General features: G+C 37.8%; 1 protein-coding gene across 2 annotated transcripts in view; it reads left to right on the top strand.

Annotated features, from left to right (window-relative positions):
* FLNC (filamin C) overlaps window positions 1-24,952 on the top strand; it is a 58,500-nt gene extending 33,548 nt beyond the window's left edge. Inside the window, exons 4-48 of one of the 2 annotated variants that reach the window (XM_075273886.1) lie at window positions 290-440; window positions 1,450-1,568; window positions 1,749-1,826; window positions 2,645-2,807; window positions 3,279-3,479; window positions 4,147-4,278; window positions 5,051-5,188; window positions 5,319-5,445; window positions 6,306-6,442; window positions 6,532-6,725; window positions 7,429-7,542; window positions 7,638-7,781; window positions 7,902-8,025; window positions 8,163-8,323; window positions 8,416-8,506; window positions 8,709-8,878; window positions 8,979-9,096; window positions 9,209-9,471; window positions 10,401-10,998; window positions 11,796-11,969; window positions 12,276-12,438; window positions 13,359-13,519; window positions 13,609-13,776; window positions 13,870-13,993; window positions 14,077-14,233; window positions 15,396-15,585; window positions 15,709-15,732; window positions 15,901-16,148; window positions 17,059-17,158; window positions 17,391-17,531; window positions 18,155-18,283; window positions 18,439-18,612; window positions 18,805-18,966; window positions 19,273-19,476; window positions 20,118-20,270; window positions 20,390-20,512; window positions 20,975-21,214; window positions 21,324-21,593; window positions 21,692-21,829; window positions 21,988-22,103; window positions 22,209-22,341; window positions 22,449-22,625; window positions 22,934-23,152; window positions 23,262-23,471; window positions 23,861-24,952. In XM_075273886.1, coding sequence (XP_075129987.1) covers window positions 290-440; window positions 1,450-1,568; window positions 1,749-1,826; window positions 2,645-2,807; window positions 3,279-3,479; window positions 4,147-4,278; window positions 5,051-5,188; window positions 5,319-5,445; window positions 6,306-6,442; window positions 6,532-6,725; window positions 7,429-7,542; window positions 7,638-7,781; window positions 7,902-8,025; window positions 8,163-8,323; window positions 8,416-8,506; window positions 8,709-8,878; window positions 8,979-9,096; window positions 9,209-9,471; window positions 10,401-10,998; window positions 11,796-11,969; window positions 12,276-12,438; window positions 13,359-13,519; window positions 13,609-13,776; window positions 13,870-13,993; window positions 14,077-14,233; window positions 15,396-15,585; window positions 15,709-15,732; window positions 15,901-16,148; window positions 17,059-17,158; window positions 17,391-17,531; window positions 18,155-18,283; window positions 18,439-18,612; window positions 18,805-18,966; window positions 19,273-19,476; window positions 20,118-20,270; window positions 20,390-20,512; window positions 20,975-21,214; window positions 21,324-21,593; window positions 21,692-21,829; window positions 21,988-22,103; window positions 22,209-22,341; window positions 22,449-22,625; window positions 22,934-23,152; window positions 23,262-23,471; window positions 23,861-24,048 — 7,509 coding nt within the window. In that variant the 3' untranslated portion in view covers window positions 24,049-24,952. The remainder of the gene's footprint in view (window positions 1-289; window positions 441-1,449; window positions 1,569-1,748; window positions 1,827-2,644; window positions 2,808-3,278; window positions 3,480-4,146; window positions 4,279-5,050; window positions 5,189-5,318; window positions 5,446-6,305; window positions 6,443-6,531; window positions 6,726-7,428; window positions 7,543-7,637; window positions 7,782-7,901; window positions 8,026-8,162; window positions 8,324-8,415; window positions 8,507-8,708; window positions 8,879-8,978; window positions 9,097-9,208; window positions 9,472-10,400; window positions 10,999-11,795; window positions 11,970-12,275; window positions 12,439-13,358; window positions 13,520-13,608; window positions 13,777-13,869; window positions 13,994-14,076; window positions 14,234-15,395; window positions 15,586-15,708; window positions 15,733-15,900; window positions 16,149-17,058; window positions 17,159-17,390; window positions 17,532-18,154; window positions 18,284-18,438; window positions 18,613-18,804; window positions 18,967-19,272; window positions 19,477-20,117; window positions 20,271-20,389; window positions 20,513-20,974; window positions 21,215-21,323; window positions 21,594-21,691; window positions 21,830-21,987; window positions 22,104-22,208; window positions 22,342-22,448; window positions 22,626-22,933; window positions 23,153-23,261; window positions 23,472-23,860) is intronic. The other variant, XM_075273887.1, reaches the window with a different exon arrangement.
* The last annotated feature ends 858 nt before the right edge of the window (window positions 24,953-25,810 follow it).

The raw sequence follows: 25,810 nt of genomic DNA, 5'->3' as shown, positions 1-25,810 counted from the left end.
TCTTTAGACTGTCTGATCTAAATTTATACGACATATTAGATTGAAAAAGCTTAACCTGTTTTTAATGCACAAGGTGAATTTGTTCCAAATCTGCAAAAAAAAAACCCTTGTAATACATGCAGATTTTCCCACATTTTTATCAAAGATTTTGCAGCCAATGTGTTGCATAATCCAAGGCAGAACATGTGCTGGAGAAAATATGTGCCTTTTGATATACCCCATAAATTTAAATTTTTAGATATGATAACTCACTTTAGCTGACTATTTTAATGCTTGCCATGTATTGCAGGTTATCGCCCCTGAAGAGATTGTGGATCCTAATGTAGATGAGCACTCAGTTATGACTTACCTGTCCCAGTTCCCCAAAGCGAAGCTGAAGCCTGGTGCACCTCTTCGATCCAAGCAGCTGCACCCCAAGAAAGCCATTGCATATGGCCCAGGTAAGGAAATTATGTATTATAAATGCTTCTCTGAATTGTGTGACAATATGGGAAATGTTACATTTTCTCTTTAAATATTTATAATTGTAGTGTGTTTTTAGATCACTTTTAGAAAAAAACCTCTTGACTTAGTAGGTAAGGGTTAAAGTGGGAGATCAGGTAGCCCCCGCAGTTCCTCTTCTGCTGGCTCTCTTACTGTAACACGATGTCTGGGTGAGCTCATGCTCTCAATCCGCTCTGCTCCATCTCTACTTGGCAGCGTCACGATTGTTACAATATGTTGATCTGTAGCAGTCAAAATGCCTGCTGCCAAAACTCCCAAATGTGGACAATTAGGAGACAGGCAAGACCAAAACACAAGTTCCAGTGGAGCCTACTGAATCCCAACATCTCCATGCAGTTCTGCAGATAATGGAATGAGAACATAGTGTGATCTGGACTGTTACTGGATAGAAACAAACAGGAGCTTAACTTGGTCATTACTACATGTACCTCTGCCATTACACATTGTATATGTGTGATTAAGAGCTGTACATGTATTTACCGTATTAGTGGGGAAAGAAATAGTGATGTGAATTAGTTATTGCACATAATATCACATTCACAAATTATTTTAGATTTTTACCTTAATCTATATATTAATTTTAGGCACATAACATTTTACAATTCTATCTCATTAACAATTTTGGTACTTGATCATGCATTTTTATAAGTCAATAAAGCTGTTAAAGCATATGAGTCCAAAATACAGAGATATTAAAGCTCGCTACTGTATGGGCCCATACTGTACAGTTTATCCTGCGATTACTGACAATATTTTAAGAAAAAAATTGTATTTTGCGCCATCTTATGTATATTTAATGATAGCAATACCCCAGTCCCTTTAGCGCAGTCTTTACACTGTCATAAGGAAAGGATCTAATCATGTGTAATACTGGAATATTTGACAAAATATTTTTGATCCCCTGATACATTTTAAATGTGATTTTTTTTTTTTTATCTTTTCCAGGTATTGAACCTCAAGGCAACATGGTTTTGAAACCTGCCTTCTTCACAGTGGAGACTATTGAAGCTGGTCTTGGGGAGGTTCTGGTCTTTGTAGAAGATCCTGAGGGACACACTGAAGAGGTGAAGATTTAATATTGTAGCTTTGTTACATTTTGTTAACAATAGATGGTAGTATACGGTTACTAATATAAATGATATGATATAAATATGTTATTTGCATATGCATTGTAAAGAAATATTAATTATATGGACGCGCTTTGCACTGATTCATTTGCCATTAATCTATGTGTTACTTCACAGGCCAAAGTTATCCCCAACAATGACAAGAATAGAACATACTCAGTCAGTTATATCCCAAAAGTGGCAGGCCTCCACAAGGTAAGACACATATATCTGTCACATAACATGAGCGGTTCTTAGTCAATACTTCTCCATGTATGAAGAATATTATTATGTTTTTTCTATATTCTGGTAGAATATTGATATTTTGCTTTGTCATTGGATAATGAGACAAGGGAATACTGTAATACAGTACCTTTGTACCATAAGGTATAAACAAACCACCCTCAGAGAACCTATTCCTTTACCTACCGCAAAGAACCTCAGTATGGGGAAATCGGGAGAAGGGACAAAAAATCTACATCAAAGCTTGCTGACAGGTTACATTTACCTTATACCGAATATTTTTGGGCAGTTTTAAATCGGTATAACGTTACACTCAGTGACTTTTGTCCTAGGAGACCCATAGTTTCAATTCAATTCTTCAGAATACTACAAAGTACAGATCTATTACAGTCACTGCTGATGTTTAGACAGCTCACATCACAACACATATAATAGTGATTGTACACTTAAGGTTTCTTAGCTTATATTGGAGAATATAAATAGGAAAATAATTATAATGCACTCCCAGCAGTCAGAGATAGTACTGTCTCTTGCTGTTCATTTGATAGTATCATAGGATTGATCACAAAGCACAAAGGGGAGAGAAAGCAGGGCTCTAAAAATCAAGATGGGAGTCTGCACTGCAAAAAGTACATAAAAAAAGACCAGAGTGTCATAGACAATGAGGTGGCAGGTGCAAGGATGGGAAGTTATGTTTGTGTTGGAGGTCTTTAAATGGTTCATGTAGTCTTCTATTTCAACTACTCAGGCATTCATAACCATTGTGATTTATTTCCTTGTGTAACCTACAGGTCACAGTGTTATTTGCTGGTCAGAACATCAACCAAAGTCCATTTAATGTCAATGTAGCCATGGCTCTTGGAGATGCTAACAAGGTTACAGCACGAGGACCTGGTCTGGAGCCTGTGGGAAATGTTGCCAACAAACCTACATACTTTGATATCTACACAGCAGGTAATGTGTCACCTAGATATTGATTTTAGGAAGTGGTAATACAATAAAATTAATAAAACCATTCCTTTAAAAAAAAAAAATCTCTTTCTCTGCTTGTACTCATCCTCCCTCCTCTCTCCATAGAATTCTATAGACGTGTAATCTGAATCATGTCACCAGCAGTCTGTCTTGAGACAGATATAGCAGAGATTTTCATAGTGAAAGTCAGTATAGCAGAGGCAAGGAAGTACAGTGAAACAGGCTGATAAGAGGAGAAAGAAGCATTTTTCTCTGATAACATATACCATAAAGTGTCTTATAATTGCCTGTAATGTTCATTTATGCAAATTTTGTTAAAATGATAGTGCCTATTTAAGAACATCAGGTTTGGCAGAAACATTTGAGGGATTCTGAAGATATTATTGTACAGTAAGTTATTATCCAAGCTTGTGATATAGATACTAGACAGAGATGTTTGTCTTGCTTTCATAGGTGCTGGATCTGGTGATGTTGGTGTGGTCATTGTTGATCCCCAGAATCGTCAGGACACAGTGGAAGTTGTTCTGGAAGACAAGGGTGATAATATCTATCGCTGCACTTATAGACCTAATATGGAGGGACCTCACAAGATCTTCATTACCTTTGCTGGAGCTCAGATTCCCAAATGTCCATATGTTGTTAATATTTCAGAAGGTAAGTGTATGATATGTGGAAAAACTTGGAAAAAGCTTCCAGGTCCTGTGCAGTGTCATCATACTTGGTGTTTTTGTTTTTGTCTCACACATCTCATATCTTATGTTATGCGTAGTCAATCTCCCTAACTCAGAAGCAAACAAACCATTCTTAAAATCATTCATCAATCATCTGTTCACTACATATAGTCATATACATTTAAGTGCAAATTACATGTTTTTTAGTCATTTTTGTTAGTTATTTTAGACATGCGATTATAACTTTAGATGTAGGTATCAATGAGGTAATATTTTACCATGGTAAGCTATTAAATGGGGCCAGTCAATCCTAGTTTTTATATAAATGGTAGAAAATTACAAATGATATTTGGGCCACACAGTTTCATTTAATAGTAAAGTTGTATTTAATTTTCAGGTAAACTACCATACAAATCTTTAAGCTGCTGCCATAAAACACACAAATCATCTATCCAATAGTTTGCATGGATCACTGCATGTGTGTATGGGTGTAAACCTGTCATTGTCTGCCATTGACTATGTAGATATTTGTCATTGTTTGCTTTTGTAATTCTTGCTTGTCACTATTTCACATAAGTACATGAGCTGCATAATTCCGCCTTTGCTTTATATGACTTTCTCTCCCCTATGTTTCTTTGCTTTTCCAATAGCTGCAGTCTTGCCCCCGGCTCTCAGCACCCCTCCCCTTCAGGTCACCCCTCAGGCTATTGCCACCCCGCCTCCTGAAAAAGCCAAGAAAGTGGCTCCCCCACCTCCACCCAAACCTAAACCACGCAAGTCAAGTTAGTATGGCCTGCAAGAGTGGAAGGGCAAGAGCCTTAGCATGGCTTGCCCAGATAGAGTAGTCCAGCCTGTGCATGGGAGTCGTTTTATGTGCTTATATTAGAGTTAGTGAGAACGCTATCCTTGCATGCTGCAAGCATGGCCTGATCAAAACAATGCCCATCTACTGCCTGTCAGAACAACTGTAGACAATGGGGAAAATGCCATTTCAAATAAACTGTTGCATGTCCTTGAAACTGTTCAGCTCTTTGTCATTCGGATTTTCTTTCGGCAGTGAAAGAAATATTATTAAACCTGCATTCAACAAGCAGGTGTAAAAATAACACAATAATTAAATAATATCTCCATTAAGACAAACATCTAGTTTTAAATATACAAATACAAGTATTGAGTATTAATGTCATTGTTATTGGATCAATGTTGAACTTGTTTAGGAAAGAATTTTTTTTTTTATTTTTTTTTAGGGGATTTAGTTTCACTATTGAGGACCACAGTCAACATATCATATGATACTTTATATGTCTATTGTTTGTACATGCATGTGGCTTTGAGTTCTCATGTTATGCAAATACATAATACAAGGAATGAGCACATGTTATGTAACATGTGGGTATTTGCTGGGGTTAAGGGTTTAGTACCCTGGAGAAAAACCTTTTGGTGATATGAGTGTTGCAGTGTAAATTCTAGTTCTATGGCAATACAAGTAGATTTAGCTTATTGTACTCGTGCTTGGATCAACAATCATGGATTGAACACAATTTTTTCCTGCAGCATGTAACCCAAGTGCCTGCAGAGCATCAGGTCGTGGACTTCAGCCAAAAGGTGTTCGTGTCAAGGAAATTGCTGATTTCAAAGTATTCACCAAAGGAGCAGGAAGTGGAGAATTGAAAGTATCAGTTAAAGGACCCAGTAAGTAGAGAAACTGAAATCGAATTCTGCTTTCTATAACAAACTATTATCAAATGCTAGCCAATTATCATTAATGCTTAATAGGACTATCCTGGAAGAATGCTAAATTGCATTATTTTTTTTTTAACAGAGGGCACAGAGGAGCCTGTAAAAGTGCGTGATGTTGGGGATGGTGTGTACGAGTGTGACTATTACCCAGTGGTGCCTGGAAAGTATACTGTAACAATCACATGGGGTGGATATGCAATTCCCAGAAGGTGAGCTTAAAAACTTTTTTGCACTTCACTAAGCTAAAAAGATACACTAAAATGTGTATTCTACCCTCAAGATGAAACCGATTTTTATGGACATTATTTGATTAAAGGACCATTTAAAAAAAACTGATGAATTTTTTAACCTAATCCACTGATTCTTTTGCAAATCCAGTTTAAGTGTAAGGCTCCAGGTAGTGAGTCACAGCCAAAAAGACTTCGTCAGAAACGCATCACGTTTTCGTCAGTGTCTTTCACATAAAGTCCGTAGAGTATTCCTCTGCGGACTTTATGTCTCTATTATACCTATATGGAAAACGTTAGTTTTTCTACAGGTACAATTGATATGCTGTGATTTAGAAAAATGCAAGTTTTTTTGCATTTCCAATGCAGAATTTTTTCTGCAATGTGTGGATCAGATTAGCCAGAATGCGATCCACTTTGCAGGTAATGTAAAACGCAGCTGCAGCACCTTAGCCCCACTGCAGAAACGCAGCTTTTTTTGTTGCAGATTTTTCTGCATTTTTGAGCCAAATGGGTAGAAAAGGAATGGGAAATATTATATGTCTTATACCACAGCAAAATCTACAAACAAAAAAGAAGTGTTTCTGCTACATAGGGCCTTAGCCTAAAGGCCCATTGTCTCAACAACTTCAAGGTGGCTCTTATGGCTGTAAAACAAAGAGAGATAGAACATATCAGCTTTTTTGGCAGACCTATGCTAGTCTGTTGTGTGAATAAGATCTAGCATGCACCTTTTTCACCCATTCTCACTTAATTAATTTTTCTGTGAAATATGTATTAAGACTGCTATAGCTATATTTTTCTAGCCTGCATTCTCATGTTACTACTTGTGTCATACGCAGTCCATTTGAGGTCTATGTAAGCCCTGAAGTAGGAGTACAGAAAGTGCGAGCATGGGGCCCTGGCCTGGAAACTGGCATGGTGGGCAAATCAGCAGATTTTGTAGTGGAAGCCATCGGCACAGAAGTTGGAACACTTGGTAAGTGTTAAAACAGGTTATTATAACACAAAAAAAGCTAATGGTGTGCCTCACTGATCTCTGCTGTAACACCCACTTTCTATCTCTAGGATTTTCTATTGAGGGGCCCTCACAGGCAAAAATCGAATGTGATGACAAGGGAGATGGATCATGTGATGTTCGCTATTGGCCAACTGAGCCTGGCGAGTATGCTGTGCATGTGATCTGTGATGATGAAGATATCAAGGACAGCCCCTTCATTGCTCACATTCTGCCAGCCAACAACAAAATCTTTCCCGAGAAGGTAATAAATAAGTGATAATATAGTATGTGTAAAATTTAGATGTATAAGTAGATCTAATGGGTATGGGTAGATGTATAAGTTGCATAGAATGTTTAGGCTTTAAATAGTCATATAAGAGAGAACAGGATTAATTTCTCCAGTGAGGAATCTGAAAGTGGCACAAGGAAATTTTTGGAGTATAATATTTACCATTTATTACATAGAATGTTGACGCACTTTTTGCATAAGATGCCCATTCACCTTCAGAATGCTATTCACTTTACTCCTGACTTCTCTCCTATTTCAAAGTGATCCCTGTCTCTCACACCAGCTGTTCTTTTACAAGTAGTGAGGGAGGGTGAGGAGGACACATTTGTCTAACTGGGCCCTGACCTTTGTAGGCTCATCTTCTAATCCCTCGTTCCTTTCCAAACATAATTTATATGACTGAAAAACTATTACTAGCATCAAAGGAACACAGTATCTCTCCGGCTCATGAACTAGGAGCTAACTATGATTCACGGGGCATCCTGTCCGGGAGACGAAGATAATCCTGCCATGGATTACTGAAAATATACATAGGTCCCTCTTTCAGATGAGGTAGAAATACATAATTTAGAAGTTTTACATGAGAATATATATAGCACCGCACATGGATTTTCTTAGTGAAATTAATATTTTTGCTTGGTTTTGCCTCATTTTGGTTGGTTGTTTTTTTTTTCAGGTGAAGGCATATGGGCCTGGTTTGGAACCTACTGGATGTATAGTAGAACACCCTGCTGAATTCACCATTGATGCCCGTGCTGCTGGAACTGCTGAGCTGAAAATCTATGCACAGGTAGTTTGAAACATTCATGCAATATTAATACAGTATATAGCATAGTGTGTTCACCTAAATTTATTGAAATGAGAATGTGTGGTCTTCTCTTTCAGGATGCAGAGGGAACACCCATTGACATCAAGATCAAGGACAATGGGGACAATACATATGTATGTGTCTATGTACCAATCAAACCAATCAAACACACCATCATTATCTCATGGGGAGGAGTTAATATCCCTAACAGCCCCTACCGGGTAAGGCTCTATGGAATGTATTGTGATTTACATGTTTTACTACCATTGAATAGTTGTTTAAAGTATTTTATGTACTCAGTATTTAGAATTGTCCACTAAGCCTGTATGTTATTAATTCAGGTGTCAGTGGGTGAAGGCAGTCACCCCAGCAAAGTTAAAGTGTACGGGCCTGGTGTTGAAAAGACAGGCCTAAAAGCCAACGAACCAACTTATTTTACTGTGGACTGCAGTGAGGCGGGACAAGGTAAGGGAGTTCTCAAAAAAATCCCCAAAATATTCCTACATTTTATTTGTCTGGGAAGAACACTGAAGAACAGACTTGAAGTTACAGCTTATAAAGTACTAATAAGAATTCTTCTCTGTGTTTATGTATATCTACAGGGGATGTCAGCATAGGAATTAAATGTGCGCCTGGTGTGGTGGGACCAGCAGAAGCAGATATCGACTTTGACATAATCAAAAATGATAATGATACTTTCACTGTGAAATACACTCCACCAGGAGCTGGGAGATACACCATCATGGTCTTATTCGCTGACCAGGTAAGTACAAAGCAATGATAAAATAATTTGTAGTAATAAATATATAATAATAGTTATATATGTTAGTACATGTATGCCTTTAACTCACACAGGAAATACCAATTAGCCCCTTCCGAGTCAAGGTAGACCCATCACATGATGCTAACAAAGTGAGAGCAGAAGGACCAGGGCTCAATCGTACAGGTAAAAAATACCATCAGTTGTTATTCAGTGGCTGACATATGTAATGGATTTTGTGATGGCAAACTATTGGAAGAAATACCCTGACTAGATATTATTAATATTAAAATGCTGCATAAAGTATCTTTGTTCTGTATCAGATATACTATATGATGTTTGGTTAAAAAAAATAAGCTGGTTAATAACACCTCTCATTTATGCACAGGAGTGGAAGTTGGTAAACCCACACATTTTACAGTATACACCAAGGGTGCTGGGAAAGCCAAGCTGGATGTTCAGTTTACAGGGACCTTGAAGGGCGAAGTTGTTCAAGACTTTGAAATCATTGACAACCATGACTATTCTTACACTGTGAAGTATACAGCCGTGCAACAGGTATGCGTTCTGTGGATAAATGAACTAGTTCATGAAGATATTTATATATACCCTATGTATGTGTATAACATAGCACATTCATGTTGTTTTTATTTAACAGGGTAACATAAGCATCTCAGTAACATATGGAGGGGATCCCATCCCTAAGAGTCCTTTTATTGTCAATGTGGCCCCACCTCTTGACCTTGGCATGGTTAAAGTGCAAGGACTTAACAACAGTGAGTAACAATTTAACAAAATTATTTTTAGGTTGTTTTTTTATCAATGTTTATGTATACTCTCATCTTGCATTGTCTGTGCATTTAATATATTCTGCTTTCAATCATTCAGAGGTGGATGTCGGAAAGGATCAGGAATTCTCCATTAATACAAGTGGAGCTGGTGGTCAGGGAAAGGTAGATGTGAAGATCACATCTCCATCACGTCGTCCAATACCCTGCAAAGTGGAGACTGGCGTTACCAGTGAAATTCACACTGTAAAGTATATGCCTCCTGAGGAGGGACCATACAAGGTGGATATCAGCTACGATGGCCACCCTGTGCCAGGAAGCCCATTCTCTGTAGAGGCAGTAATGCCTCCTGATCCCTCTAAGGTAACTGAACTGTGTTTTTATTTTTTTATTTTTTTTTTATTACAGAATATTTAATAGGTCTATGTCTATTTTTTTTCTATACACTAGTTATTGAATGACTGCATAATATTTGTCACAACTCTAGTTCATTCAAATTTGGTCTCTCTCTACGCTTCTCTCCTGTTCTCTATATCCTTCCTGGCATGTGCATGGTTTTCAGCCATATGTTTCTCATTGTTTTGTGTGTGCAAAATGCAGGGTGAGTGTCAGGCCGGAGCAGCCTGAGAGGAGGGGGAGACAAATCTATGTTTAAATAAATCCTTGGTTAAGATATGCAAAATGTCCCAAGAGAAACATCAGATTCAGGGGTGGAGAACGTATCCCCCAAACATATTCCATTTGCTTCATTTCCTACACATTATTACTTTTGGCAGTGTGTTATGACAGATCATTCTCAAGATAAATAGGTGTCACTTCAGACAAGGCAGAGTAAAGGAATTGTCCCTTGACACTGATACACTAAGACTTGAGGCTGTAAGTGCTATATGAACCATTGGATTAAAAGATTGTTATGTAACATAAAGTTAGTATAATCTTTCTCCCCATAGAACACACTTTCTTGTACAGAATTCAAATGGCACTATCTTAAAAATGGCTGAATGCTGACACCTGGGAAAACCAAATAGTATGGATGTACTAGGAGTGTTCAGTGAACTAACAGCCTAAAAGTTCCTTATAAAAAGGTTGCCTTACATAAAACATATTTTTATACAGTTACTATTTTTGCCCATATGTGACTGTTTCATTAATGCAGTTCAAGGGTTGGATTGTGGATTGTGGTTTGCAGGTACTGTAAAACGCAGCATTTTTTGCCACTTCTGAAAAAATTCAGTTTGGATGTTTTATTAAGCTTTTATCTGAATAGCGGTAAATGATGTTTCTCTTTCTAGGTACGTGCCTATGGACCTGGGCTGAAAGGAGGGTTTGTTGGCAAGCCTGCTCCATTTGCAATTGACACCAAAGGAGCTGGTACAGGAGGCCTTGGCCTTACAGTGGAAGGGCCATGTGAAGCCAAGATTGAATGCCAGGATAATGGAGATGGCTCTTGTTCAGTTTCATACCTCCCCACAGAACCAGGAGAGTATTCTATCAACATCTTATTCGCAGATGCCCACATTCCTGGTTCACCATTTAAGGCTGACATTAGGCCTGTGTTTGACCCAAGCAAAGTGACCGCAAGTGGACCTGGCTTAGAAAGGGGGAAGGCTGGTGAGGTAGCCACCTTTACAGTGGATTGCTCCAAAGCTGGTGATGCTGAGCTCACCATTGAGATCCTATCAGATTCAGGGGCTAAAGCTGAGGTCCTCATTCAAAATAACAGCGATGGTACCTACAGTATTACATACATCCCATCATGCCCTGGGGCTTATACCATCACAATCAAATATGGAGGACATGCAGTGCCAAAATTCCCTGTCCAGGTTAATGTGGAACCAGCTGTGGACACCAGTGGAGTGAAGGTTTATGGCCCAGGAGTCGAACCTAGAGGTAAGTATGCCTAGTAAACCATTAAAGTATTTTTGTGTCTTACATTAGCTTTACCATGATTGCACTATATTAAATAGTACATTACAGATTTAGATTTTATGAATAATGCTTTTATGCTTAGAAAGAGAGAGCATATTTAAGTCATTCAGTCACAATCGAGAAGATTATTTAAAGGGTATGACTTAAAAAGCAATCTAGAGGTGAAATATAAACGAAAGAAATAAAAATGTTGAATAGTTTTATAAGTAGAAACAAAGGAAGACCCTGGCACTCCAAGATTTAATAAAGCACTTTGCTTCTGTGTGCCTACAAATTGCTGTGCCGTGCACCCAGTGAGTGACCTGGCTACTGTATGACTTGGCTTGGACTCTTAACTTTGCAAATACATTGACAAATTTACTTTACTCATTGTTAAATGCTATATTATAGCCTAGAGCTGAATTCACAGTTCTGGTAGTCGTCATTGGAAAACAATTAGAGACAGTGATATCAGACACATCCCTCTCTGCCTAGCTGGGCCTCTACAATTGCCTAGAACAGTTGGCTAGCTCTACTATACATTAGATTGCTATGCTGTGCCTAGTCTAAGGTCAGCACATCACCAATCACAAATATCCAGAGTAAGCAAAAAAACTGAAAGATTGTAGTTTAGATTGACACCAGTAAATGTAGCTGAAGGCAATAACACATCCTTAACATAGCTTTAAATATAGTCACATCATGTTCTGTAAAGGAACACATTTTGTTCTAATAACTAATACAGTAAATTTTAATAGTCCTTATTTTCCTTCTATAAGGTGTATTACGTGAGGTCACTACAGAATTTACAGTGGATGCTCGCTCGTTAACCAAGACTGGTGGAAGTCATGTGACCACTCGCATCATCAGCCCTTCTGGTGCTGTCACCGAAAGCTTTATATCCGATAATGGGGATGGCACATATCATGTGCAGTATACAGCTTATGAAGATGGTAAGAGCCAAATATAAACTGTTTGTAGCCATAAATCACAAATTTACAAATGTAATTGTGTTTCTAATTATTCATGTTTGTTGGTAATATCATAATTAAGTTCTTGCTTTGAAATAATAAAGTAGAAATAGAGGTGGCTAGAAGAGATATAGTCTAAAACAGGTTCTTCAATTCATTAGAACCATTGTATTCAGTATTTATCATTGACCATGCTGCTAACCACAAGCACATCTCTAATAGCTTCTGCTATTGCTCTTATGTCCTCTTCAGTAGACATGTTTTCACCTCTGTCTTATAAATCAACAGGAATTCATTTAGTGGAGGTGCTATATGATGATGTTCCAGTACCTAAGAGCCCATTCCGTGTCCCTGTCACTGAAGGCTGCGATCCAACCCGTGTACGAGCATATGGCCCAGGGCTAGAGGGTGGTCTTCTGAACAAGTCTAATCGCTTCACTGTAGAAACAAGGTGAGGACATGGTGTAGACATTCAGATATCTTAAAGTACCACTTTCAGATTTGTGCTATATGAAAACATTCAGTGATTCTTGGAAATTAGGGGACGGAAACCCTGTTTAAACTTATTACATTATATCAGTTTTATATTCTAATTACGTATAATATGTTCAGTATTTGTGTCAGCAGCAGGGCAGGTTTTGAAATTTTGAGGAATTGATAGGCAAAATATTTTAGTAACGTTGGAAGTAGGAGGCAAAGTTTCTGAGAAAGGAGCCATCAGTTAAGGGGGCTTACCTTCACAGGGAAAATGTCAATGCAGACCACTTGTTGGTCAAGGAAAGGTTTAATAGCCATACAACACAGTGGAGGCCTGATAACCAGAGTCGTTACTTGCTCCTTAAAATAGTCATGGTGAAGTAAGGCTTCTCCTAAGTTTTAATGTGATGTCCCATAGTTATTTATTACACTCCTGAAAATAACATAAGGGTCAATACACAATGATTAAGTTTTAGTTACATGTTTCTAAATCTTTTTAAGGCTAAGGCCCCATGTAGTGGACCGGAGCCAAAATGTGCTGCAGGAAAAAATGTGGCGGAAACACCGTGGTGGTTTTTCCTGCAGCGCTTTTCACAGAAAGTCCACAGAGTTTTCTACTTCCACTCCACTTATATGGAAACCTCCAGCGTTTCCAAAAGTATAATTGACATGCTGCAATTTGCAAAAACGTGAGCGTTTTTCAAATCGCAGCATTTCCGCATGTAGATTATTTTCCGTATCTTTTGTATTGTTTAAAAAAAAGCAAACAAAAAAAAACAAAACAAATGCCAGCTTGCTCTGAGGCACAGTGAGAATTTAACATGTATGGAAGTTAGAATTTTAAACTTGGTGACAGATCCTCTTTGACTAAAACAATTGCTTTTCTCACTACAGGGGCGCTGGCACCGGTGGTCTTGGACTTGCCATTGAAGGTCCTTCTGAAGCAAAAATGTCTTGCAAAGACAATAAAGATGGTAGCTGTAGTGTGGAATATATCCCTTTCACACCAGGAGAATATGATGTCAATATCACTTTTGGTGGGCGACCAATCCCAGGTATTTTATATTTAACTCTCTTGTTTCGCCATGAAAGAAAACAAAGTTTGAACTGATGGGTGGGATTAAATAGGTATTATCTCTTGCAGGAAGTCCTTTCCGTGTGCCAGTAAAGGAGGTGGTGGACCCCAGCAAGGTGAAATGTTCAGGTCCAGGTTTGGGAGCTGGTGTTAGAGCACAAGTACCCCAAACCTTCACAGTAGACTGCAGCAAGGCTGGACTGGCACCACTAGAAGTGTTGGTGCATGGACCATCAGGTATTTAAGAGATCTATAAGTACTAGCACTAGAAACAAAATAGATTGCTTCTAGGAAAAATGTTAATTGTCTGTCTTGTATTGAATTCTGTAGGTTTGGCAGAGCCAGTAGATGTGCGAGATAATGGTGACGGGACACACACAGTAAATTATACTCCAGCCACAGATGGCCCATACACTGTATCTGTAAGATATGCAGATCAGGAAGTACCACGAAGGTATGATAATCACAAAAGTCCCTATATGTCCTATCAAAATTGAGTCATCAGACTCAGAGATTATATATTTTTTTTTTATACAGCCCCTTCAAGATCAAGGTATTGCCAACTCATGATGCAAGCAAAGTACGTGCCAGTGGCCCAGGTCTTAACGCAGCAGGTATCCCAGCCAGCTTACCTGTTGAGTTTACCATTGATGCTCGTGATGCAGGCGAAGGACTTCTGACTGTTCAGATTCTGGTGAGTAGAATGCTTACTGCTTCACATTACCTAAATTCCCTTATACAGTTTATATAGTTTAATGTAATCAACCTATTACATTGTCAGTAAAGTAACAGCATACAAAGAATAGCACTTTACCTGCTGTTGAATCGTAATTCTAATAATTTTCTATCCACTACCCACTTTTACTTTTGTTGATGCCATAAAATAGTTAACAGAAGTGCTGCTTATCTAGGAACACAATCCCTGTCCATATGGTATATTTATAAAAAACAAGTGACCCCTTTGAGGGCTTCTTGAGCAGCTGGGAGATTTGTACATCCCGTTAGAATGAGCTCATTCATATTTCAGCACTGCTGAGAGTGACAGTAAATCTCCACCTAGTGGAAGCAAAGAAAGATTCTTCAGATTCCAGCCTCAATTATAGAAGAAAATAGTGAAAAAGTAAAAAAAAAAAGATTAAAACTAAATCATACTGCTGTATTTTTACTACTTAAGTATTCCTTTAATATTCACTCATAGTGATGTATATTATCCATTATATAAAATATTTTTATTTTTAGATTGTATATAATACGAAATTACATGTTGCACCTTAACTACAGTACTTAATCTCAATCCATTCAAATATTAGAAAGACAAAATAATGTTAGTTTTAGAATTTCAACAAATTTAGTATATGAAAACATGTCACACTTTCACAAAACATGAACTAGAAAGTATCTTTTCCCATTACTCATAGACAGATATAGTCTACTGATAGTATAAATGAAATAGGTGGGAATGTAATGGAGAAGTTGGAGCTCAGTCAATGCAAGAATTAATCCTCAGCTAACAGTCACCATCTGGCAAGAGTGAAATATTCACACAGGCATTAGTAAGTCACACAGCTCTGGATACATGATATTCTGCAGACAGAAAGGGTACATTGCCATCTTTAGGTTATGATTGAAGGGCCACTATTAGTATGTGCCGCATTATCTAAAGTGATAGCACCTAAAGCAGGTATGAACGTAGAAACAGAAAATTAGAAGTTATGTAGCAGAGCTGCAGTGAGTTGGCGTATTTGGACAGTGGCATTGATTAGGTTAAAGAAATATATTTTATAATACTCTTTTAATTCTAATTATATTCACAAATTTTGATTGTATATATAAAACATTATATACCTAATTTGCAGGACCCTGAAGGAAAGCCAAAGAAAGCTAATATTCGGGGAAATGGTGACGGTACCTACACAGTATCTTATGTGCCAGATATGGCAGGAAGATATACTATTACCATTAAGTATGGCGGAGATGAAATCCCCTACTCTCCTTTCCGTATTCATGCAGTGCCCACTGGTGATGCCAGCAAGTGCTTAGTGACAGGTAAACTCCAATATGAATGACAACATAAAGATGCCTAATATCTTTCATATTAGATATAAGATAGATACATCATATAGAATCTTTTATCAACCAATAATACCTTACTTTTTGTTTTCTTTTTAGTGTCCATTGGAGGACATGGATTAGGTGAGTTTTTTATGTATTTGTTCATAAAGATATGCCTTATTCATGGTACATTTACATTCATTGAGAAAAAAGAATTGTTGCACTTTATTTTAATGTTTTGCAACAAGTTTGTGTAAGTATTTCAATAACTGATATCTGAAAAATAACATTGTCTTGTTCACTGTTCAGGAGCCTGCTTAGGACCCACCATACAAATTGGAGAGGAAACAGTCATCACAGTAGATGCTAAGGCCGCAGGAAAGGGAAAAGTTACATGCAAGGTGTCTACACCTGATGGAGCAGAACTTGATGTAGATGTGGTGGAAAACCAGGATGGTACCTTTGATATTTACTATACAGCACCTGAACCAGGGAAATATATCATCACCATTCGCTTTGGTGGAGAACACATTCCCAACAGTCCCTTCCATGTGGTGGTAAGTCTCCGATCAGTGTTAAGAGATGATCCATATATGCATTTAAGTCGTCCCCTTACCATCATTTAACTATTCCGTCCTGCTAGGCTTGTGATACCATCCCAATCATAGAGGAGCCATGTGACACTGTGCAGCTACATCAGCCCTATGCTGCACACCTACCCGGCTATCCTACACACTGGGTATAACACAGAGAACTCTCTACTCTACTCTATTGTTGTATACCTACTTATCTAGAACTCTAAGTTCAATCCATTACTTTTCTATATACAGCTGATGCTTTTTGCATTCTTTCTCTGCTTGCATGGTAATAAAGGGGTTACTCGGCATAGAAAACTCATTTTCACTAAGTTCTCCATTTCAGTGGGTGTACTTGAATGGGCTATACTTAATTAACTTATACTGGGGATAGATATGTATAGGACAACTGGACTTAAATAAGGAGACCACAGTAGCTGCCAAATTCTGCACATACAATGGTGTACCACTATAGGTAATAAAATCACCATTTCCTGGTGGAACTTATAAAAGTCATCCAGTCATCTAATTGAAAAGATTTTTTCTTAGAATACTGCATATAAAAAAATCCTAATAACATAAATATCTGAATTAAACCAAAGTGGTTTAGTTGCTATAGAGTTTTGTAAATTGCTATAGGTCTGAGCTTACAAACTACTACACTATGATCTGTTTTCACCTATCAGAAGATCACTTTTAGGTGACTTATTCTGTGTTCCGTTCCTGTATTCATCTTTATACTTTTCCTCCTGATGTGTCTGGCATAATATCATCTATTTCTTGCTTCCTTTAAATTATTCTTTTGTTTCTTCTTTATCATATTTCATGAATTCCACACTTAATGCTGTCCATTTTTGTGAGATAACTTATAGTACTGCTTTACTCTCTGCAGGCTACTGAAGAACCTGTTGTTCCTGTTGATAATCTGGACACCATGCTCAGGCCATTCAATCTAGTGATTCCTTTTACTGTGCAAAAAGGAGAGATTACAGGTATGGTAATCCAGCCAGAGATTAATTGACCTATCTACTGTAACTCACTCCCTCTATCTATCAATCTATCTATCTATCTATCTATCTATCTATCTATCTATCTATCTATCTATCTATCTATCATAAAATAATATCCAAACATGAACATTGCCTTTATCCACTGGTTGCCATTTCTTTGTTTTTACTGAAAATATGAGAAAGATTATATACATGTTACTGTTATTGTATCTAGGTGAGGTCCGCATGCCATCTGGCAAGACGGCTAGACCCAATATCACTGACAACAAAGATGGCACTGTTACTGTGAAGTTTGCTCCAACCGAGAAGGGATTGCATGAAATGGATATAAAATATGATGGAAATCACATTCCAGGTAACTCATTTATGATTAACAGTGACCATCAATCCATAAAACACATTGTTTCGTACAGCTGAATGTGATGCTATATTTAGACTGTAAAGCATATGACAGAAAACAAAATGAATAGGGTTGGGCCTAATTTGTCTACTAGAGTAAGAGAGGATCTTCTGATGAGTCTTCCAAAATAATAATGTCCCTCAAAGATTTGCATCCAATTAATTGCCTCTAGGGCCTGATTCACGAATAGTCTATAAGAAGGTAAGGATAGTTGACCACAATTATAGTGCACAAGTCTAGGAATGGCAGGTCCAACAAATGGCACTCAGTTGTAGATGAAATTCAAGTGAATAAATCACTGAATTAATTGAATCTACAACCTAAGAACCTACTGGACATTTTTAAGTATATGTGATGTGTATGTCCATAATAACAACAAAGTTTATAATGTAATAAAACTTAAAGTGCAATTGTTCAGTATAGCTGGATGGTGGGCTCTCATGATCGTTACCTCCCCCCAGCCCCCCTCCCGGTTAAACCTTTAATGATACTAAGTTAATATACCACTTTGCTATCAATTATAATTTTGTCAAGTTGCATGGCTTACATTAATGTTTTTACTATTAATTTACTTTTAGGGAGTCCATTGCAGTTCTATGTAGATGCCATTAACAGTCGACACGTGAGTGCATATGGACCAGGTCTTAGCCATGGAATGGTCAACAAGCCGGCCACATTTACTATTATTACAAAGGATGCTGGTGAAGGTATGTGATACTTTATGCAATTTTATGCAGTTTTCCCTTGTTTTTCCTGAAAAAAAGTTTGCTGGATACTTGTATTTTATTGTATGTTAGTTTATATGTGGCTTACCATTATTACACAAACGAACCAAATATTTCAACTTTCTGTCCTACCACAGGAGGTTTATCATTGGCTGTGGAAGGTCCGTCAAAGGCAGAAATCACATGCAAAGACAATAAAGATGGTACATGCACTGTGTCCTACCTGCCTACTGCTCCTGGAGACTACAACATCATTGTGAGATTTGATGACAAGCACATTCCAGGCAGTCCTTTTACAGCAAAGATTACAGGTGATTATAATGTATTCTTTGAGCAGCCATATCCAGTGACCACCCATTTATTATTGTAAAACACTGCACTTTGTCAATTGTAGTAGAAGCTACTGTTCTGGTTCCCTCATTCTCTTAGGTGGTAAACATACACTATAGTAGACATTACAGACTACCAACCTATTTTGTATTGTATTATTTATATCTCAACAGGTGATGATTCCATGAGAACTTCCCAGCTTAATGTGGGGACCTCCACTGATGTGTCCCTCAAGATCACAGAGACAGATTTAAGCCTGTTAACCGCCAGTATCAGAGCCCCATCTGGCAATGAGGAGCCGTGTCTACTGAAGAGACTGCCAAACAGACATATTGGTAAGGAAAATAATATTGATTCACATAGATACATCTTGGGAAATTATTTCCAAACAATTAAGAAAAAGAGGCCGAGGTAACTGGGAAGCGAGGGGTCCATTCAAAATAACATTCCAGTCCTATAAAATCAGGGAAGATGGCAGTTACCATATTACCAAATTACAGTAATGTCCAGTATTGAAAATGAAACATTAAAATGATTAACAATATGTTCTATAAGACGCACAAAAATGTTGGAACCCTCTCACTTCTATGCACACTACACTGTTATTCTAAGTACCAATTATCATGTCTTATGAACTGCAGGAATCTCCTTCACTCCCAAAGAGGTGGGAGAGCATGTGGTGAGTGTAAAGAAGAATGGAAAACATGTTACCAACAGCCCATTCAAGATCATGGTTGGACAATCTGAGATTGGCGATGCAAGCAGAGTGAAAGTGTCAGGGAAAGGACTACTAGAGGGCATTACATTTGAAGTGTCTGAATTCATCGTTGACACCAGAAATGCAGGTAAGTCTCATACTCTTTTAGCACCAACTAAGTATCAATGTATAAATAACACAAAAAATTCTTTTGATTTTAAATCTAAATTTATTGTTACAAAAATGTTTTTAATTGTAAAAAATATTGGTATCAGGAAAACAAACACATAAAAACATTTAAAAGCACACAACAAGAGTGGAGGTCGCACTGGACTGAGCAGCTCCAGCAGGTGTATAATCTGCTAGTGGTGTAGGGGATGAGAACAGCCACAATAAATGTGTGTATAGAAAGGCCCAGTATTTTGTATATATAAATGTAAATAGGCTCCTATTGCCCACAATATCACAAGATCAGGGCACTTAATTGAAAAAATATATCTGTAGCATTGCAAAGATCATACCCACATCACCACTATATAGTAAGAGCATATAAGGTAACAGAACCAATGTAAAGTTACACACACATGCCAGTATTACATAAGCCAACCTACATAGGACAAAATGTGAAGCATATACATAAACCACTGCTCACCAGCTGCGACCTCCACTCTGAGCCCCGACGGACCATTTCGCCCCTGCTTCTTCAGGGGGCTCATACTCTTTTGTAAAACTATTGTAACATGTTAATGCTTTGGCTATTTCTTGTGACTGACAATCTATTTTTTTCAGGATATGGAGGTTTAGGCTTGTCTATTGAAGGCCCAAGCAAAGTAGATATAAACTGTGAAGATGTAGAAGATGGGACATGTAAAGTGTCTTACTGTCCTACTGAGCCAGGAACATATATTATAAACATCAAGTTTGCAGAGAAACATGTACCAGGTATATATAAATAATTGATACATCTTTTATGTAACTGTATAATTGCTTACAAAGTAATCAGTCTGTTTGTGGCAAGAAAGTGTTATTCAGTGCCTCAATGTACCACTTCTATCCTACAGGAAGTCCTTTCATGGTAAAAGTGACAGGTGAAGGACGTATGAAAGAGAGCATAACCCGAAAACGCCAAGCTCCCTCCATTGCCAGTATTGGTAGCACATGCGATCTCAATCTCAAGATTCCAGGTATGGAGACCGATTAAATTGTGCAGGCTATACAGCTCAAGCCTTAGATAAGTTAAGCAAGTAGTCTCATCCACCTGATATGTATGCATGGAAGCGTAGGAAGAATGAATACGAAAATCAGCAACTTTATTTCTTATCTATACAATACAGAAACAGATGAAATATCATCGCTTACCCATTTCAAGCCTTATAAACTATAGGACTTTATACTGTAGATGCAGAACTTTCCATTCCAGTATTAGTTGTTCTTTAATTAAAGGTGTTCTTCAAACTAAGAGCCATATTTTCCCCTTGTGTGAGTCTTATTAGTCAAAACCAATCTTTGAACAATGTGCCATTTTTTTCTCCTTGTGTGATTCAAAATCAATCTTTTAAATATGTACCCTATTTTAACTTTGAGACAGTCTTAGTTATATTTGATCTTTAAACTATGTTCCATGTATTCTCCTTGATTTGTTTTAGGCAACTGGTTTCAGATGGTCTCAGCCCAAGAGCGGCTTACACGCACATTCACACGAAGCAGTCATACATATACACGTACTGAACGTACAGAGATAAGTAAGACACGTGGAGGTGAAACAAAGCGTGAAGTGCGGGTGGAGGAATCTACACAGGTTGGCGGTGACCCATTTCACAATGTTTTTGGAGACTTCCTTGGCCGGGAGAGTCTAGGCTCATTCAGCAGCATTGCACGACAGGAAGGTTAGTACAGAAAAAATAACACAGTATCCACTGATGCAGATTATTCCTAATTTCTATAATTAAACATGCAAATTGCATGTTACTAAGCAGTGTTGACTATCTCTCTCAGGTGAAGTGGGTTCCCAGGATATGACAGCTCAAGTGACCAGCCCTTCTGGAAAAACAGCAGACGCCGAGATCATTGATGGAGAAGACAGCACATACAGTGTGCGCTTTGTTCCACAAGAGATGGGAGCTCACACTGTCAGTGTAAAGTACAGAGGACAACATGTTCCTGGAAGTCCTTTCCAGTTCACTGTAGGCCCGATGGGTGAAGGAGGAGCCCACAAAGTCAGAGCAGGAGGCACTGGCTTGGAGCGGGGAGTTGCAGGAGTCCCTGGTAAGCAGCCATGAAAGCAGTAACATATGTACACAAGATGTTATTTTGAGAAAATGATATCTAAAAGATGTTTGCATATCTGTAATTTAATCCTACAGCTGAATTCAGCATATGGACTCGAGAGGCTGGAGCTGGGGGTTTGTCCATTGCAGTTGAAGGCCCTAGTAAAGCAGAAATTTCTTTTGAAGATCGTAAAGATGGCTCATGTGGAGTGTCCTACATTGTACAGGAAGCTGGTGAGTGCGAGCATTTTGAAAGCAAATATGAATAAGTGTATTTTGTAGTATTTATTATTGCTTTGGGTGAAAATTAGTATACAGAATAATGGTCATGATACATATATCCCAAATGTAGTGACTGAAAATGCTAATTTTATGTAATATCTGTAATCTAGGTGATTACGAAGTGTCCATTAAATTTAATGATGAGCACATCCCTGACAGCCCCTTTGTGGTACCAGTAGCCTCTCGTTCTGATGATGCACGCAGACTGACTGTCACTAGCTTACAGGTAAAATATTATTACTTATGGTGTTTGAACTTCACTGAGCAGGAGGTCTTGGTATACAATTCAATATCTTCAACACTCTTAAAGATCTTCTACATATCATTCTAGGAGACTGGACTGAAGGTCAATCAGCCAGCCACTTTTGCAGTACAGCTAAATGGAGCTCGTGGGGTGATAGATGCTAAAGTCCACACACCATCTGGCATTGTAGAAGAATGCTATGTTTCTGAAGTGGACAGTGGTAAGAACAGGTTTCACTGAAAGTCTCATAAAGATATGAACAGAACTTGGTACAAGGTTTACATGATTTCATGATATATAACCATACATTTTCTATTTTATCTTTAGATAAATACTCAATACGTTTCATTCCTCGTGAAAATGGAGTTCATTCAATTGATGTCAAATTCAATGGACGCCATATCCCAGGAAGTCCTTTCAAAATCCGTGTAGGAGAACAGAGTCAGGCTGGTGATCCTGGATTGGTTACAGCCTATGGACCTGGTCTTGAGGGTGGAGTCACTGGTAAGAGTGGTTACACATTACGAGAAAATATTTCATGATGATGATGACATAAGAAATGATGTGTATAAATCTTTCCGGTTCTCACATTGGCAGATCTAACAGAATTTAAAGAATTTATTCACAAACTGTAGTGTCCAACGTTAGCAGCGATTGTTTCTTGTAGCTTTTCTTCACTTATTCAGTAGCTTGAATGTTACAAGAATATTATTTATTCTGTTTTTTTATTTAACAAAATTTACTGAATTGATTTGGATATTGGCACAGTTGCCCGTGCCCATTCCTAATCCTACATTTGTCTTCTCTTGCAGGAAGACCTTCTGAATTTATAGTAAATACTCTGAATGCTGGATCTGGATCTTTATCTATTACAATTGATGGACCTTCAAAGGTGAAGTTGGATTGCCAAGACTCTCCTGAGGGTTATAAATTATCATATACTCCAATGGCTCCTGGAAATTATCTAATCTCAATAAAATATGGAGGACCCCAACACATAGTTGGAAGTCCATTCAAGGCCCGTGTAACAGGTAACTTCTGCTTAATTAACAACGCGACCTAAACATGTTATCCTTGTTTGTCTGTTTAAAATGTCCTACAAAAAACAGTTACACAACATTTTTCTTTGCCTCTAAATAGGAGCAAGGCTTTCTGGTGGTCACAGTCTGCATGAAACTTCTACGGTACTGGTAGAAACAGTTACAAAGTCCTCTGCCTCTGTAGGTGGCTATGGAATGGCAGTGCCCAAATTTACATCTGATGCTTCCAAAGTAGTTTCCAGGGGCGCTGGCCTTTCAAAAGCATTTGTTGGACAGAAGAATACCTTCACTGTAGATTGCAGCAAAGCAGGTGAGAAGGAGTGTTTACTCTGTATGCAAGTGTAGTTAAATGTGTACATTATTATGTGCAGTAGTAAAATGTAAAAATGTCTCAGAAAGTGGTTTGCTAGCTATTCTATTTGTTTCTGTCTGTGACCACCCAGTGGTGGTGGGGGGTGAACTTCAGCCTTTCAAAGCTTTGTTAGTATGCCATGACATTGTGTTGAATTTGTTTTCAAAACAAAATGGAAACTGTAGATAATAATAATTGTAATAGTAAGAATTGTCCACAATTTTTTATTGTATTGCTTGAAAATCTCTAGGGTCGAGTGACTTGCTAGTAACTTTAATGATATTATTCACACTTGGAAAAGTAACATAACCTATGAATAAAATTTAATTTATTTTTTTATTCCATAGGCACCAACATGCTGATGGTAGGAGTCCACGGGCCAAAAACACCATGCGAGGAAGTATATGTGAAGCACATGGGAAATCGATTGTACAATGTGACCTACACTGTAAAAGACAAAGGGGATTATATCCTCATTGTCAAGTGGGGTGACCAGAATGTTCCTGGAAGTCCCTTCCAAGTTTCAGTGCCTTGAAAATTAATCATAACCCAATAGGCTTTGCAAAAGGCCTACTAACTTGCCAGTGAGGAACAGGCTGTTATCCCTTTTTATGCAAATGCACTGATTAAAAAAAAAAAACTGTCATAGCAATAATTCACAAAGTGCCCTGTTCATCCAACCTAAGGACTTTCCTATAGGATAATGGCATGGTAAAGGAAAACAAGTGTGCACGTCACCCACAATGTCCATGTCTTTTCTGCTTTTTACAAATTCTTCCTTTATATTATGGTTGGTGTTTTATTTTCTAATGTTGCTACCTGTTTTGTTTTATATGCGCTTTGTTTTCTATTTTTATTTGTGGGGAGGGTACTTTTGGGTAAAAGGGTTAGGGGAAGCGATAGAGGTCATGGAGTCATTATATGGTCACTGTTGGTTACGGGGAAGCTACATTTACTGTATCTTTCCATAATGAATACTATTAATATTTTCTTAATGACTTTATGTTCACACACAGTTTGCACGGTCACCACAGTATCACCGATAAAGCACAAAAAAAAACCAACAATATTTATAAATTGCCATAAGCCACCCTTTTATATTAGGACAAGTGGCCTGGAGAAACAGGTGGGTGTATCCCTTACCAAAGAAACATGAAATCTACATTATGTAGACTGATGCAAGTTTCTGTTAACTTGTAACTTATGTTCATATGCAGTTTGAACTCTATGACCTCTATCAGGACAGTCTCTAAATAATATAATTGGTTGTCGTAGCACTGTTATAAGGGCGGAGCCAATATCACATGGTGCGTACTATGTGACAGCATTTTATAGGAAGATATTTTCTATGCATCAATGACAATGATAAAAATGTGTCATTTGTTATAGTTGATATGACTGGTGCATACTAAAGAAAATAAAAATGCATTGCTAATGTGCCTGATGTCTACAGTGATTTTTTTTATTGCGTCATCCGGATTATTTTAGATGAGCCCCAAAAATCCAATTTTCCCATATAAAAGGTTTTATTATGTAAAAAACTAAATAAAAACAACATTAGATATTTGGTATCAACAAAAAGCAAAGATTATCTCACAGAAGATAAGTGCTCAACCAGCTCTGTAAAAAAACAACAAAAAAAACCGAAATCAATTAGGTATCTACATAATCGTACTGATACATAGAATAAAGGTAACATGTTGCTTGTGCTGTCTGCTGCACAGCAAAAAATTTTAAAGTAATGTCAGATTTGAAGTTTTTTTATTTTTTTAAATCTCATCCAGAAAGAGTTAATAAAATGTAGTCAATAAGTTATAGGCACCCCAAAATGGTGGCATTGAAAAGTATGGTACATCTCATCCTGCAAAAATCAAGCTCTCATATTGCCACATCGCAAGAAAATAAGAAAAATATAGCTAGTAAAATGTGAAGACAAAAACCAAAAAAACCGTCAAATCATTAGGACAAAACTGGCTGTGGCAATAAGGAAATGTATAAGCTATGCAACTATACATCAAGGAACAACCCAAATTAAGGGAGAAAATACCCCAGCACTGACCCCCTTCCCCTCTCCATGCCCAGAATGTCCTCCTAACCCTGCCATAGGAGCCAGTGGGAAAATAGTGTGAGATTTGGTGCACCCAATGCACTCCGCACAGCTTACATATTCACTTAAGAGAAACTAATGCTCACTACACCCCTTGATAAATTCTTTGAGGGGTGCAGTTTTCAAAATGGAGTCACTTTCTGGCGGATTTAAATGTACTAGCATCTCAGAGACTCTGGTAACATGACAA

Source organism: Leptodactylus fuscus, chromosome 5 (genome assembly GCF_031893055.1).
Source record: "Leptodactylus fuscus isolate aLepFus1 chromosome 5, aLepFus1.hap2, whole genome shotgun sequence".
NCBI classification, from domain to species: domain Eukaryota; kingdom Metazoa; phylum Chordata; class Amphibia; order Anura; family Leptodactylidae; genus Leptodactylus; species Leptodactylus fuscus.
This window is presented reverse-complemented; position numbering and strand designations above follow the sequence as displayed.